The sequence below is a fragment of the Lissotriton vulgaris genome, chromosome 3_1 (genome assembly GCF_964263255.1).
Source record: "Lissotriton vulgaris chromosome 3_1, aLisVul1.2, whole genome shotgun sequence".
NCBI lineage: Eukaryota > Metazoa > Chordata > Amphibia > Caudata > Salamandridae > Lissotriton > Lissotriton vulgaris.
The window spans coordinates 511568358-511584558 of NC_141689.1; the positions used below are offsets into that span (position 1 = coordinate 511568358).

At 44.1% G+C, this 16201-nt stretch overlaps 1 protein-coding gene across 1 annotated transcript in view; it reads right to left on the bottom strand.

The window, feature by feature from the left end:
* F2R (coagulation factor II thrombin receptor) overlaps positions 1 to 13504 on the bottom strand; it is a 150311-nt gene extending 136807 nt beyond the window's left edge. The window contains exon 1 of the mRNA XM_086960755.1: positions 13165 to 13504. Within this exon, the coding sequence (XP_086816881.1) occupies positions 13165 to 13249 (85 nt within the window). The 5' untranslated portion in view covers positions 13250 to 13504. The remainder of the gene's footprint in view (positions 1 to 13164) is intronic.
* Between the last annotated feature and the right edge of the window lie 2697 nt (positions 13505 to 16201).

A 16201-nucleotide genomic window follows, 5' to 3' on the forward strand; every position in this document is an offset into this window, starting at 1 on the left:
AAGTCTAGACTAAGGAGGCACTGTATCAATTCAATCACGATGCGGTGGAAATCCACGCTGCCCCCTGCAGTGCTCAACTGGCACGGTGAAGGGCTGAAAGTATGGTAATAAGGAGGGTAGACATTAGGGCTTACGGAAGAACTCAATTTCATTGGAGGGTGACACAATGCTAGAACTTTTTACATCCTCTGAACCTTCATCACATTGAGACGCTGTAGTATAAACACTCACCTATCAGTCCAAAACTAACAAATCAGATACACGCACAGCTGCAAGCCATGCATTTGGGAATATATATATATATATATATATATATATATATATATATATATATATATATATATATATATATATATATATATATATATGTGTGAACAGAAACAAAACCATTCGATTTATTGGCCTAGGAGAGGACAGGGGTGAGGAGGGGGTGGGAATGTTTAGAATGCTAGTTCCTGGGAGGTGTTGGGGGGGGGGCATGTTATTCTGGCATACAATTTATAAATATACCTTCGCTACAAATACTGTTACTGCAATTTAAAATCCTGCTACCACTGCTCCTACTGTGAATACACCTTCTGTAGACTGTATAAGTTGTAACGATCAACCTGTGATTACAGTATGGTACAACTATATGAACCCTACAATTTATGATTCGCTGTCGCGCCGGATTGTTAAGCATGAAAATTAATAAAGTATGTTTTTAAAAAAGGAGGCACTGTATCCAGTTTTTCCCTGGTTTAATCTGATCTAGCTGCGTTTATTACTTAGACATCACATCAACAACAAATATTTACTCCATCATAGCAGACGCCCAAAGCATCTTCTGATTTTAGTACTAGAAAACTCAGTAAAGGAGCACGTCTCTGAAATGTGTTCGTAGAACTCGACCACGACCAAAGAAGCCCTGAAATATGAAATAATGAATCGCGGAAAGCAAGATGGTGTAGGTTTCATGACTGAATCCCCAAAATAAGGCTGTGACTTTTAGTGTTTGAAAGTGAACTTTACAGTTCTGGGTAGGCAACTCTGAGAATTACGAACAGGTACATAAACACATGAATACCAATAGTGTAACTAAACGTACACACCAATACCCATTTGGCTGCCAGAATGCACCCCGGAATAGTAGATAAAACCTTTTGAGAAGAGGGCAGAAAAGCCTTATACTTTTGCTTTCTTGAGCCCGAGGAACACGTGTATTGATGAGAATTTTTACTTGTGGAGAAAGTTGTTCAAAACCAAGGTCGAGAATGGGATGAAACCCCTCCATCTTTCTTGGGGAAAAGAAAGAAAAGAGTAACTTTTGTGTTCTGCAGGCTGACTTCCACAACTTGTTTGTTCAAGAGAATTGAGACCTTCTGCTGCAGAATGAGGGCAAGGTTGACCAAAGTGGCATAGGAGACGGAAGGAACTGGTGAGAGGCAAACTCCTGGAAAGAGAACACACTATTTGAAGAACCCAGTAGTCCACCAAGAAATCCTGTCAATTTGACAGGTGGTAAGACACTCTCGCTCCCACAGGCCACTAGTACTCCTTCAGGAATGAGCTAAAGCAGTTTTGTGTGTGGGGCAGAAGAGAAAGAATATGGATACTAAGTTGAAAGCCCCAGATCCACCATGCCTACTGTACTGGCACGAGTTACTTTGGCTGCTGCACTGCCTGATGCCAAAGAAAGAGCATCGTCTTAGAGCATCTGCAAACATGTGGTATCCTTTTGAAATTGATGGGGATGGCAGGCTATGCACAGAGAACAAGCTGAAAGAAGAATTGATGGACAGAATGTTGAACAATGTCAAACATTCACCCCAGTACAGAGATCAGGGCCTAACGCCATCATTTTGTTGCTCCCCCATGCCAGCCCAGTTTAAACCCAGCCATATGCAAATCAGTCTTGACCCTGTTCCCTGTGGGAACAATCCAGCCCGAACTACCAGGCCAGGCCAGGTCCTCCTTGGACCAGAAACACGCACATTAACCCTCTACCTTAGGAGTCAAAATGTGCTTTAAGACAGCAAACATGCCCTGCCAGTTCTTCTGCGCCAAAGACAATTTCTCATAAAAATATGCAAATATTTTACTACATTTATCTCATATACAGACTGCAGGCAGAGCAGGTGAAGTAAAAATTAAACAGAAAAAACTTCTTACTCCGATTTAACAACTACTATTCAAAGGCAAAGCGACAGGAACTTGCTTCGGTCACTAACTGGGCATCAGGTTTAATTGCTCTGACCTGCAGACCTGGTCTTCAAATTTGTGGGCATGACAAGGAAGGCTAAATAACACATACTATAACATGTGTAACAGTCAGAATACACATATGTCCGTGGAACGTACGACACTAAAAAGGCAAAAGACTATTAAGCATATGATACAGAATGGACAGTAATAGAATGAGTTTCTCTTTGTAGAAATGCTACTTCCGCAACCGATATGCTTAATTAAAAGAACAGGCATTGGCAAAGCAAATCGGTCTTTGCTCTAGAACGCGGAGTTATTTGCTTATAGGTCGCATGCAAGTCCAGCAATCATAAAGAAGACCCATTTCACGATGGCCTCTGATTATAACACATGCATTGTGAGGTGTTCTTCATTATGCGTGCAAGCAATCTGACTCATTACGGTCATTTTTTATTTACAGTTCTAACATAGCAGACTGAAAAACAAGCACATGCAAAAAAAAAGGGAGCAAGAGGCCAGGTAGATGCAAACTCTCAACCACAATCAAACATATAGACCTCGGTCTTAGATTGTAACTAACTCCTAATGAAACCTAAGAGTTTCGGTAGACACTGCCATTTACACGCAAAATGGGTTTTATCAAAAGCACCAAGACTAAGCAAATACATAAACAAGCAGGTTTGCACAGATGATACGGTAAAAGAAGAGCCCAGGGATTGGGCGGACATGCTTCACCACCTGCCTGGAGAAGGGGACTCCACGGATGGCGAGTGTTCCCAAGGACTGGATGATGACTGCATTGGAGGGATGGTGTAGAGTGAGTGCTGCTACACACAATACCCGATGGATAAAGAGATGAGTAACAGGGTAAGAGAGTGCAGGAATATGCTTTTGGTATAGTCAGAGTGGGTTAGCTATTTCCGGGTTGGGTTGCTTCAGGGCGTGCTGGGGGGAGAGGGATGGGTGTTATTGTTTTTTGTATTATGCTGAAATATGTTAACATGCGTTGGGATTGATCCTGTTATGTAAGGAGCAATTAGCTGTAGGACTGATGCGAACTAGCGCTGTTGGACGTGCTAGTAAGATGTTGTACTGAACTACCCTGTATTGCCATCTTGTATGTTTAAATCTCATTGATGGATATGCTCATGTCTTTTAAACCTACAATAAAAACAGAGTTAAAAAAAAATCAGACTCTTATCAAACCCACTATGCATTCTGGCACTGAAAGTTTTAAATTATAGCGTCAGTAGCGGAGGGGGGACAGGAAAGGAACCACTCACCTGGACTTCCTCGGCTGGCCGGCCCTCCGCTCCTGTCCGGTTAGCCCCCCACCCTCGCCCGCTTCTTCCTCCTTCCAAGTGAGGCGGCCGGGGTGGCAGCGCTGCAGGCCAGTCCCGCCTCGCTTCACCCGGGTGCTGCGGGAGTTCCTCTCTGGGCTCCCAGTCTGCTGTCACCCGGCCGGGAGCAGCGCAGACTTTCAGCGCTCGCCGTGGCTCCTCTTCTCGCGCTGGGCGGCGGGGGGGGCGGGCACTTCCGGCCGGCCGCGCTGGGATTGGCCGGCCGGCTGAAGAAACCCGCGGGCGGGACGGGATACCAATATTTGTTTGTGAGGACACGGGGGGGCGGGAGAGGACGAGGGGGGCGGGCGGGAGAGGACGAGGGGGCGGGAGAGGACGAGGGGGGCGGGAAAGGACACGGACGTCGGGAGGGAGGAGGGAACAGCAAACACGGCCCGGCCGGACCAGACACGGGGGCGTTCCCGGCGTCGCGTGACGTCGGCAAAAGCCAAAGAATCTCGGGAACGCCCCCGTGTCTGGTCCGGCATTGACGGACGCCTCTCTGTTCCAATGGCTAGCCTCCATTTATGGAGCTAGCCAATGAAGCAGAGAGGCGGGTTAAAGTCACCCATACTAGAAACTACAGATTTCGCTGGAGGAGGAGCCTAACGGCTCCGCCCCCCAGCGAAACCTAAAAATATATGTGAAACAGCCTCAGAATTACATTGTTTTACAAAATATGCTTAGTTAAAAACTGAGTGGAATGCCTGTAATTGAGCTCTTAATTTGTTTTTAAGGAACTTTCACCCATTACACTAAGCACGAGCACTTTGAATTAATAACATGTTGTGATGATATTTGCACATGAGCACTAACGGACTTTGCAACAAAGTCCTTTGAGGACATTTGAATGAACTTCATCTCCCATAACACCATGGGTACAATACAGACGTGACCACATCGCAAAGGGGAATAAACAATGGTGAGGGACAAAACAAATGTAACCCGTGATCAATGTCCAAGCACAGACAGAAACTTGTTGAGCATTGGTACCTGTATGAAATACGCAAAGAAGAGAAAAGCTTTTGTGAGTGCGTTCTCAATCTTAGCCACCGCAGCAACCGAAACTCTGATAATAGTTGCAGGCATGGCCCTGCTAGTGAGAAGGGCCTGGCCCTACGGAGAAGCGAGAGCCAAACCCATCCTCATTGAGGGACCAAAGCGAAGAATTAAAATAGATATATCACTCACCCTTACCTGCAAACTGAGCATATTTTTGTTGTAAAGTTGTGTGGGAAAGGTATATGCATGGTAACCACCTTCTTGTATAGGCCGTTTCCCAGAGTAGATGCTTAGAGATGTATCTGTTTATATTTCCCATCAATCCCTCTTTAGCAAACATTGGTCTATAATAAATTCTAGCAAGTAGGGGTAGACGCATTACGTATCGCGACCTTGGAGGCAGGCTGCTAACTAGTTCTGCTAACAGAGTGTAGCATCAGAACAGCTTCAATCGGATTTTCTTGTGTTGTGGTCAATGGTTCTAGCCCTTCATGACATCAAGAATGCTGTTCATGTCCAGAATACGGCCCACATCCCACTGGCACCAGACACAGCCTCCTTAAAACCATTATCCTCATAATACACCTCGCCAGCGCTTGTCACATTTTATTGGGATGGGGGAGGGGGGGTGGGGGGATACACCGTACACCCTGCAATGGTGGGCCCATTTCAGACTCCCACCAACCAGTATTACAGGTAAATTATATGCCCCTCCACACATGTCCAGTAGAATGACAAACACACTTCCCTCATTGCAAAGAAGGAACCTTTCATCCCTCTTAACTACCACCCCCGCATGGCACGGATGTCACTAGCACACAGGCCTTTGGGGCTGATCCTACTCTGGCCACGAGTTTCTGGTGGTGATGAAGAGGAAAAGTACTTAACATTTCAAGGCTGGTGAGTAACATTTAACAAACATAACTAGATGATGGACGGAGTGCTGAAGCTTTTCAACCATTCACCCCAGTCATAGACCTGGGTTTAATCCATTCTTCTTTAGCTCCCTCCGCCACCACAGTTTGGACCCAGCCATATGTAAATCAGCCTTGACCCTCCAGGCTAGCTTGAATCCAGTGGCATAGAGAGCATGGGAAGCACGCCTGGGCATACCCTGCCAACTTAGTATGAACATAGCTAATACAACAAGATGAAGGATGGAGCGCTGACATTTTTCAACCACTCACCCCCAGTCACAGATCTGGTTTTAATCCATCGTTATTGCTCACTGTGCCAACGGATTCAAGCTACCCTGGCTGATGAGGGCTGTTATCACAAAACTGGTCGCAGGATGCTTGTTTCTGGTCAGGGAGAACCTGGCCTGGCATTTTGGGCTGGACAGTTCCCATGAAGATCAGGGTCAAGACTGATTTACCTATGGCTGGGTCCAAACTGGAGTGGCGAAGTGAGCAAAAGAACAAAGGATTTAACCCGGATCTCTAGACTGTGGGGGAATGGTTGAAAAGTTTCTGCCCTCCGTCCATAATCTTGGTGTGTTTGCTTTGAGAAACATTAAGCACCAGCCCCAGTCATGTCGCCCTGTGGCGACACAACCATCCACCTTCCATTAACAGCGTCCTCCATCTGCATGCAACCCGATGAAAGGTGGTACACCACAGACAAAATACGGGGGAAGAGTAAGAAATTAACCGGGTAAAACAAACATTGCCGGTTAAATCTTCTTGGAGGAAGACAGGCATATCAAAGAGTTAACAGAAAGCATGTGGCTAAGCACGCACATTGGGCATCAGGTAGTTACCACAAAGCACACCCATAATCACACACACTTGCCCAAACTGTGTTTATGGAGAAAGCAGCAAGCCATACCACAAACCACATCAGGGAAGAGTGACTTATTATACTAGACGTTTCTTCATTGCTGTATTAAATCACTGCTCTGTTAAGGCTTCGTTTACAAGCTAGCAGCTGAAAATGTGCAGAGGTTCATAATTCACATATTAATCGTATGTAGGAATTAATAAATCGCCAGAGTAGGTGCCGTGTGGCCCGCCACATAGTTCAGACGCTAAAAGAACTTCTAACTCAAGCAATCGATAGAAAAGAAGTTTGTAGCCCAACTTGTACGAAGAAGCTCCCCGACTCGTATCTTCTGGATTAGAGGCGTGAATGCAAAACTGGTTTTATTCACCCTGGGAGGTGTGAAGTCTCGCGGGTTGTTTACAGGAAGTGAGTCTGAGGCGGTTTACTTTTAGCAGAAAAAGAAAGAAGAGCTACACAGTCCCACAGCTCAGAGTCAAGTTCGCAGAGGAGGACCGGTGGCCTGTTTGGACAAATCATGTCAATAGTTTGTTTTTTCGGAAGTCGTGGTTGCCCAGAAAAGATACCAGGCTTATTTGATGAACAGTCGAGAATTGTGTGGGTGATAAAGAAATAAGCCAAATTTGCTGCGTGTGGATTTTTACGTTAAAATTGGGTCACCCACACCGAGGCCCAGTTGCCCACCGACCAAAACCCCCATACAATCAAATTCACACAGCTAGTGCTGTAAACGTAAACATGACTTATCGCCTCTAGCCTGCGCCCTCTGCGGGTCAAGAAACACGCTCAAGACATTTAGGGGTATCAAGCAAAGCTCAGACAGGATAACTCATGAGGTTAATGCGCGCAATATATGAGAGAAAATGTGTGTGCGCGCCTGACCTCTGGCCACAGGTCTCAGACACAGCTTACAGTTAACTTGCCTGATTGATACCGAGGGTTGTGAATAACCTGAAGCGATCACTGAATTTAGAGAAGATACCACAGAGGGATAATTTGTTTATAGCAGGGGTTCTTGTTGTAATTGCAGGTAACAAGTTCCAGTCCTTGCAAAATAACGCAGTGGGCTATGTCTTTGGAGCAAACATCTCCATGCAAATGGGGAGATTTACGTTTGAATATGTACGAGGTATTTGCTAAAATGAGAGCGTTTGGTAGTAATTAATACCATTATTTAGTTACAAAAAAAACAAAAACAGTCTTTATTAGTTTAAGTACATATGTACATCTACACACCTTGCCAGGATGCCTGTTAGGTGTTAGAGCGCTTTATAAATTCAATAAATAAATGCAAAGCTTGAGAAAGTACAATACTTTCATGTCTCAGTTTAACTCTAGGCCAACTCGTGAAATGACGGAGTATATATCTGTTCTCTTGATGGGCTGCGGGGTCTGACGGTAAGGTGCACAGTGACTAGCTTGCTTTTGAACCTTGAAGCATGCTCCCAACCTAACAACAACTCAGACTGGGGTATTACAGATTACATTTAGAGTTAATAGTACAGGGTAATAGTACGGAACTGAGCCTCAAATCCCCCAAACCCCTGCTGGCTGCGTGCCTGAATAGAAAAGTACACCCTGAATGAATCTGCCCGCCGTCACTGGTTTCAGTTTTTATACTATCGCTGGTATGTTGCACACACTACATGCACCTGCCCGCCGCTTGTTGCAATTTGTCCTATCGTCGGCATGTTGCAAACACTGAATGTGCTTGATTTTTACTTGTTGCAGTGTGTCCTATCCTTGTTATGCTGCACACACTGAATTAGTTTGCTTACCGAATGTTGCAGTGTGTCCTATGCTGGTGTGTTGCACACATTAAATGCATCTGCTTATCACTTGTTGCAGTGTGTTCTATCGTTAGTATGTTACACAGGTTATAGATAAAAACAGTCCACCAGTGCTGGATGGAACGGACAGCATGAGGGTAACGCCCAGAAAAAAATGTGGAAGGTTCCGAATATGACAGGACATCAGAGAACAACATCTGTGCTGAAAGTTTTTCACGAAGGCCAGTTCAAAGGAGGCACCTTGTCAAAATCTAAAGTATTGGGGAAAACCCAATTCTCACTTTAACAATGTAGTACCGATAAGAACAATTGTCATTCTCCAATAGAAGAAAATAATTTTGTAAAATGAATATGCATTTTGAAGTAATCAATCTATATACCCGACAGAACCATTGTATATATTAAACTGTTTTGCCCAGGTTCTGAGGGATACTGGGTTACCCCATAGCGATTTATGATTCTCCAATAGTAGTCAACATGGTAGTCAACACAACAGCAAAGAAATAACTTGGGAGCACTACCGTACCATTGCAACAGTGACATCCCTTATTCTTCTACGTAGTGGCTTTGTGCAGACTTTATATGAAATTATGCTAATTCCTTAAAGTACAGCATGAATGAAGCCACAAACAGTGTATTGTAATTGCATTTATATAGTCCTTACTACCCCTGAACAGGCGTCAGAGTCCTTTATTGGCGAGTAGCACCCTACTCTGGAACCCATAAAGGATTAGTGGTGAATTAGTATAGTGTAAATATGAAAGTTATTTGAGTGGCGGATATGTTAGTTATTTGGATTGAGAATGATAGCTGAGGGATAGAAGAGGGAAAAAGGCTTGCCTTTATATAGCGCTTGCAACCCTTGATGAGGTGTTCAAGTGCATTTTCGGTGAGTAGCACACTACACGGGTACCCATAAAGGATTAGTGGTGAATTAGTATAGTGAAATCTGAAATTCATTTGCGTGGTGGAAAAGTTAGTCTGTTATTTGGAATGAAAAGGATAGTGGAGGGATAGAAGGGAAGGATTTTGAGTTTTTTTTATGGCTTGTTTTTGATCTTTTAGCAGTAGGAGGAAGCTTGGAATGAGTAAAAGGGAGGTGGAGGGGGAAGAGTCAAAGGGAGGGTTTAGAAAGGCTTGTTTTGGGGGATAGGAATAGTAAAAAGAGGCATGAGATGGTGCGGGGTGGAGTAGGGAAGAGTCTCGAGAGGGTTATTTTGGGGGCTCATAGTTGTGGTATGGGGTTTGGTATGAAAGAGAGTGGAAGTAATTGATATATTGATAGAAGTATAGGGTGGGCAATAGGGAAATGCATCGGAAAGAGTAGTAGAAAGAGGTTTGAGATAACTCAGAGCTGAGCTAGATGAAATATTGAGAGCTGTATATGGTGAAAAATAGGGTAGTGCATTGGATATGCTGAATTAGAAGAAAAGTAATAAATAAGTAAAAGTAATAAATATAACGATCCATAAGTACATCAATCACAGTCTGAGACGCTACAATAGTATTGCAGTTTTCCTATTACAATCTCCTGCATTCAAAAACAAACACTGGCTAAACTTCGAGTAGTGGTATTTCTAGGTTAAAGCGGGGAAAACAGGAAACGGAATAAAGTAATGAAGAAGCAGAGAAAGAAATGTGAGAAACGAAAGATAGGGGATAGAAAGGGAATTAGTACAAGGGGGAGGCCAGAAAAGAGGACAATAAGTTAGTACATCTGTTTGGACACATATACCCTCAGTGACTGTGTGCCTACTTGCGAGTTAGTTGTCTATGTGCCTTTCCATTTGCATGTGTACTTGGGTGTCTGGCTATATGTAATTTTTCTGTGAGCATGAATCTATGTCTGTCTCTGAGTCGGTAACACCCTAAATGCTGGCCTTAGTGTGCATGTATACTGTAAAGTTTGTTCTGGCTGCATGTGTGGATGGTTTTCTGTATATGCATGCTTCTATTTAAATGCATTACAATAACGCCAGTCTAAGGGCTTCACCAATGCTTGTCTGCTTTTTAATTCACAAGCCAATATGCTACTTTTCTGGACCCATTTTCTGTTTTCTAAACACCTAGGTGTAACAAGTTTTGGTGAAGCTGGTAAGTTTTGCATTGGCTGCCAATTTCTATGCTTTACCAATGCTTATTTTGTAATAAAATATTATGAACATAGCTACCCATACATGCACACAGTTAGTCACTTGTAAATGTTTTTTTTTAATTAAATCAATACACAAGCACTTTGAAGAGGGCCACCTATGTGAGCCTATGTGCACTCTCACATGGCTTCCTTTAAAGTATAAACAATTGAAAGTTGTCAGCCTAAGTAGTCAAATTTGCATCTACTAATAGTGACAACTCTATATTTCATAGCACAGAATAAAACAAGCATTGACAAAGCCTTTTAGGTCTGGTGTTGGCCAGTCACTAGCCTGTTGGCAATTTTTGTTTATTTTGTCATGGTTTTCGATTAACTTTATTGTTTGGGATCAATCTTCAAAAATAAATTATTTGTTTCCGGCCAAAAACTTTTTTTGTCTTAAAAACACACACACACACACACAGAGAACTCCCTGGCAATGAATGGAACTACTTAACCACATTGCTGCGGCGGCGATTCGGCCGCAGCGCTAAGGGGGCGGGGCGGCTGCGCGGCGAGTGAATGCTGGTGACGGAACCGCTCCGTCACCAGCCGCGGTTGGGCTGTGCTCATGACGGAGCGATTCCGTCATGGCCCCGCCCGCTCAATGGAACGCCCAGCGCAGGCGTGGAATCCGCACCGCGCAGGCGTGGCGAGCGGGCCATGACGGAACCGCTCCGTCATCAGCACAGCGCCACTGCAGCTGATGACGGAGCGGTTCCGTCACCAGCATCGAAAGAGTTAAAACGTCAATCAGTCTGGAATAAAACAAACAAAGAAAGAGCAATTAAAAGAAGGCAAGGAAATCTATTAAATAAGGAAAGAAAGAAACAAGGAAGTAAAAAAATGAAAAAATGGAAAGAGAAAAAAGGGAGAAGAAAAGGAAAGAAAGAAGAAATGAACGAACGAAACAAGGAAAGAGAAGAAAGGAAAGAAAATGGAATTAAAAAGGAAATGATAAAAGGAAAGGGGAAAGCAAGTGGAAGGAAAGAGAAAAAATGTGGTAATGAAAGACAAGAATTAAAAAAGAGAAAGAAAGGAAAAAGAGGAAGACGACGACTAAGGAGGAAAACTTAATACAGAACCGTTTCAAATGGATGCAATGATATGCTGTGAAATAGCAGCAGTTAGAAAAGTAAAAACAATCCAAAAGAAATTTACAACAGCATTGGCAGTTGATGCAATTAGATAAAGATGGAATGTACATCAGAAGTGTCCTACTATCACATCAGACTGTAAACACAAAGGCAACACTGAAGTAATTATAAATTAAAAACAAAAACACCGGTACTGAAGGTAACTAGCTTGTGTGTGGATGTGCTTCTTGTGAGACAACAAAATACAGTCACTCAAAATTGACTTTATTAGTGGCTGAAGCAGGCTGACCCATTGCCCCCATCTGTATACTGTAGTGGGCAGAAGCAAAATGTGTAGGACACAACAGACCAATGGGTGAAGGGAGGTGGCTGAAAACCCCAATATGTAAGTATATTAAACATATTTTTATAAAATCAAAAGATCTTGTCTAACGCCAGACCTAAAAATGTGTCATTAGTCTTGGAATGAACGCAGTTTAGGATTTCATTAAGTCAAATTGCAATAGCATGTGAGGCAAGGCCTGGCTGCTCAGTTTCGTTTTTCTGAGACAACATAGAACAGATACAATTTTTTTACTAACATGGTAAAAACGGATACGGCTTCTATGGAAACTTATATGATAAACAAGATGTGATGCAGAAACCCTGGCCGATGTCACCCAGAAGTTTGAGGACAGACCTGCAATGCAATACGCCAAACTATAGGGACCACATGAAGATTTAGTGGATGGCTATAAGACGAGGAGGTTTTCATGCAAATTTCCCAGACCAGTGGATGCAGTACATTTGACAGAGCAGAAAACACACCCTTAAGGACACAGAAATGTCTGGATGTAAACTGCTGGGGATATTGTTCAAGGACAGATATATGAGAGTTTGAGATGCTGAGGAAGGCATTTAGATGGAAGCCAGATTCAGGTATATGGCAAAAGTTCTGGACTTTATAAATTTGAATCATGCGAAAAGGAAGACCAACTATGAGATGGGCCTTGGGTTTTACAAAGCAGCATATATGCCCCCTGGATTTAAGGGAGTCTCAATGGGATGAAATATTGTTCTCTAAAACATTAACTTCTGGTTCCAAACTCTAGAAAGTATCTTCTGTGGAACCTCAGGGTCTGAATGCTAATATGTTGTGTTTGTCAAGAACACAATGGCATGTGCCATATAAAATGAAGTAGTTCCAAACACATGCACAATCAGCAGGGAACAGGTAAATGCAAAGCTGTGTGTTCCTATGAATGAACATACATCACATCATCCTGCAACCCCACTCAAATAAATATCCTAGCAAATGCTGCGTAACCGACGAGTATGATTAAAGGCACTTCATCAAATTTAAAAAAGTAATGACATTATTACTGTTCCAGGTCACAATTTTAAATAAATAAATAAATATATAAATATATTTTTTTAAACATGCAACTGTCACCCATCAAATCTGAGACTCCTGACGGTTCCCTGAAGCAACAGCAGGCGATATTGCTTCGGTGTTTGGGGGGGGGGGGGGGGGGGTGACCGCTCTTTCACGGTCATCGCTGCATGCAAAAAGGCAAAACAAATCCCACAACTCGCTTTTGCCCCTCTTTCAAAAATAAATGTTGAAATGCCACAGGCAGTTAGATAAGATAACAAAAATTCCAAGCTGCTAAAACTACTTCCAAATGTACTCTTGCAGAATTACCAACTACTGCGATGCGAACTACAGAGAAGGGACGTGTGCCCAGTCTCCTGTGGACAACTTTCTGCGCAGCTCGCACACAGCCGACACCGGAGGCTGCTGAACAAAGGGGCCGCAGGAACGCCTATGGCGCAGGGAACAGCAGAGCGGGTCTCACCGTTGGGTCTCATGGCGCAGCAGCCGGGTGTGATCAGGCTGTACTCGCAGCACAGGGCGGCCACCAGCAGCAGCCTGGCCTCCATCTCGCCTCCTTGTGTTGTCCTAACACCTGCCTGAACCTCTCGTTCCTGACCGCCTCGTAAGCACGGGTCACAGGGAGAGCCGCCTCAGGCACGGGGACTGCCGCCGCAGAAGCCTCCCGCCATCAGCCTCGAGCAGCGCGAGCGCCTCGGGAGGATGCCCGCAGGGACAGGGCGCGAGCGGTGTCCTTCCCGACTGACAAACAGCGCCGACCCGCTGCCAACTCACGGCGAGAACTGAAAGTGCACGGATACCGCGCCAGAGCGGAGCAGGGGCGTGGTGGGAAACCCGCCGTCCACCCGCCCCCTTCTGGGGTCTCGGAATGGAGCCTCTGACCAGAAGTGAAAAATTAAATTACTGCAATTGTGTTTGTGAAAAATACCAGCCAGGGGTGACGAGCGTGACCTGCAGCAGCAAGTAAAACCCCAAACTTCCCAGAAACAGGCACGACCGGTTCTAGGACTTTTGGGGTCCTGGGCAGAAAGGGACTGGGGGAGCCCCCTCTAATTTGCAAACAAGGTGAAATCACAGGTAATGACTATTGCCAAAGCGGCTTCCCAAAAAGCAACTTTCTAGGTGTGAATATCATTAACACAATAAAAGCATACATATTTACAATAATAAAATAAGCAAATATATTTTACATTTCTCTCAACTGGAAATATATTATTTATCAAACCAGTTGGAAAAGTTTGATCTATGTCTCTTCAAAACATATATCTTTAATACATGTTAACGATTTGTTTACAGGTTGCATTAGGTATATATGTATGTATGTATGCAATATTTATATAGTGCAAAACTAGCTGAAAGGCTGTGAATTCTATACAGGGTCAGAGCCTGACACAATCAACATGTAATAGGAGGAATAGATGGTTTATGGACTGTTACTACAAAATGATGTATTATTATTATTATTTTTTTATTTTAAAGAGTTCAGTATTCAGATGTTTGCTAATTACATTTGAAGCTGGGTTTGGGCTGTCCGATATGGGGATATTGGTCCAAATCCGTAGAGCATAGATGGGAAAGGCCTTTTAATTATTTTCTCTTTAGGACTTCTTTTTCTGTCTAAAAAGGTCCCTGCTGTGGGTGTATGGAGAGCCACTTATAATGGTAAGATTGTCATCCAAGTAGTCAGTGGCGTCAGTAGTGTATATATGGATCTTCTTCAGTACAAACTTAGCCAAAAGGCAGCCGCAGCCCGTGGAGGGAGATCCGGGTGGGCAGACAGACGGGGCGGGGGAGGGGCAGAGTGGGGGGTGATAAACACCGGAATATGGATGATTGCAGGTAAGTAAACAATTAAATTAATAAAAACGAATTTCGTTCCGTGCCCTGCATCGCAAAATGCGATGCAGGGCGCGCTACGAAATTCGCCATGAAGGAGGAGTCACCGCTGGCAATCCTCCTTACAAAACTAAAGCCTTGCTATACATCAACTAAACTATCCATTCTCCTTACCCCACGCTTACCGTCCCATCCACCTACCCCACCCACAACAATCCACTACCTATTTTACTGCAGTTCAACAGTTAGAAACCTAAACTTTTCATTACAGCCTATGGCTGGATGTATTAACATCTAACCAAATGAACTTCCTATACCCAACCTTTAACTTATTGCCTACTCCAGGTGAGAAGTTATTCACCCACTCCCTTTCCATGTGGTTCGGCAATGGCAATCATCAAACTTCTTTAAACTCATGCAAAACTTTCCAGGCCCTTGACAAGCACCTGCCTCAAACGTTAAACATTTTTACAAACAACGGCCCCTCAATTGTGCACCAGTCCCGACCAGAAGCCCAAAAAGGAAAAAAACGAATCAGGAGAAAACCCCCCAGGAAAACGTGACCATGGGGCCGGGTGGGCACAAAAAATACCAGACTAGGATTCCCTGCCACCAGTCACCAGGTCACCTGTACCTAAAATGGTGGCAGGGAGACCAAAATAGCCCATTACAAAACCATTGGGCTACATAAACATGGTTATAGAGCCCGAACAAGATGGCAGTCTCCTCGACTACACCACCCTCCCAATGTCCGACTTCCATGTGGTCGGCTGCCTCCCCAAACCCCATTGTGGTGGCACTATAGATGATGAAGCTGGGTTTCAAGATGGGGGCTGATAAGGGGAACCTGTGGAGTTCCATCACCTAGAATGATGTGATCAAATTCCTTCATTCCCTAGTGAGGTATGCTGCAGCATGTAGAATGACCTAAGGGGTGTAGTGTGGTAGATAGTTTCCCAGATACCCAGAACAAGGTAAGGTATGTGTAAAAAAGATATCAAAGCAAATAAAACTGTTGAAAATAGCTTTACTTCTTTTAAAGACATCAACCAAGTCACTGTAAAACACCAGAAACCACCAGAATACAATCATATGTAGGCTAAAAACGTGCCATGAGCCATGACTACAACACCCCTATCAATGCCCTCTAAAGCCGTTAAATGTTCTGATACTAATTATTAGTGTACACGTAAATGGCTCCAGAGTGCATTTCCTTTTGCAAATTAGAATGATGCAGAATCACTCTACAGTTTTGAGATGCATCTTCTTTCACCTGCATATGACAATTTCTGCTATATGCAGAACACCTGTGCGGGTATTACAGAAGTGACCCCGGTGGTTCAACAGGTGTTTGCGAACGCTTTTTGCACCCCAGGGCAGTTTGGTATTGCAGAAGAGGCTGCAGACTTACACGGACAGCGGTGGTGCAGGGCGGTCACTTATTTGCTAGGGGGCATGGCCCCATGCAAATGAGGGAATCTCTTTACCTCTGCATCCGCCCCGTACTATGGACGTGGGCGCAAAGATAAATAAGCTGTTAGGGGGCGCACTGGCAGTGCTTCACAAAAAATTTGGTACACTGTCAGCGCGCTCCCTTATGGCAGCACTCTATAATGGGCCCTATGGATCACCCACACATCCCCTTGCAGGCGGGTACAGTCACT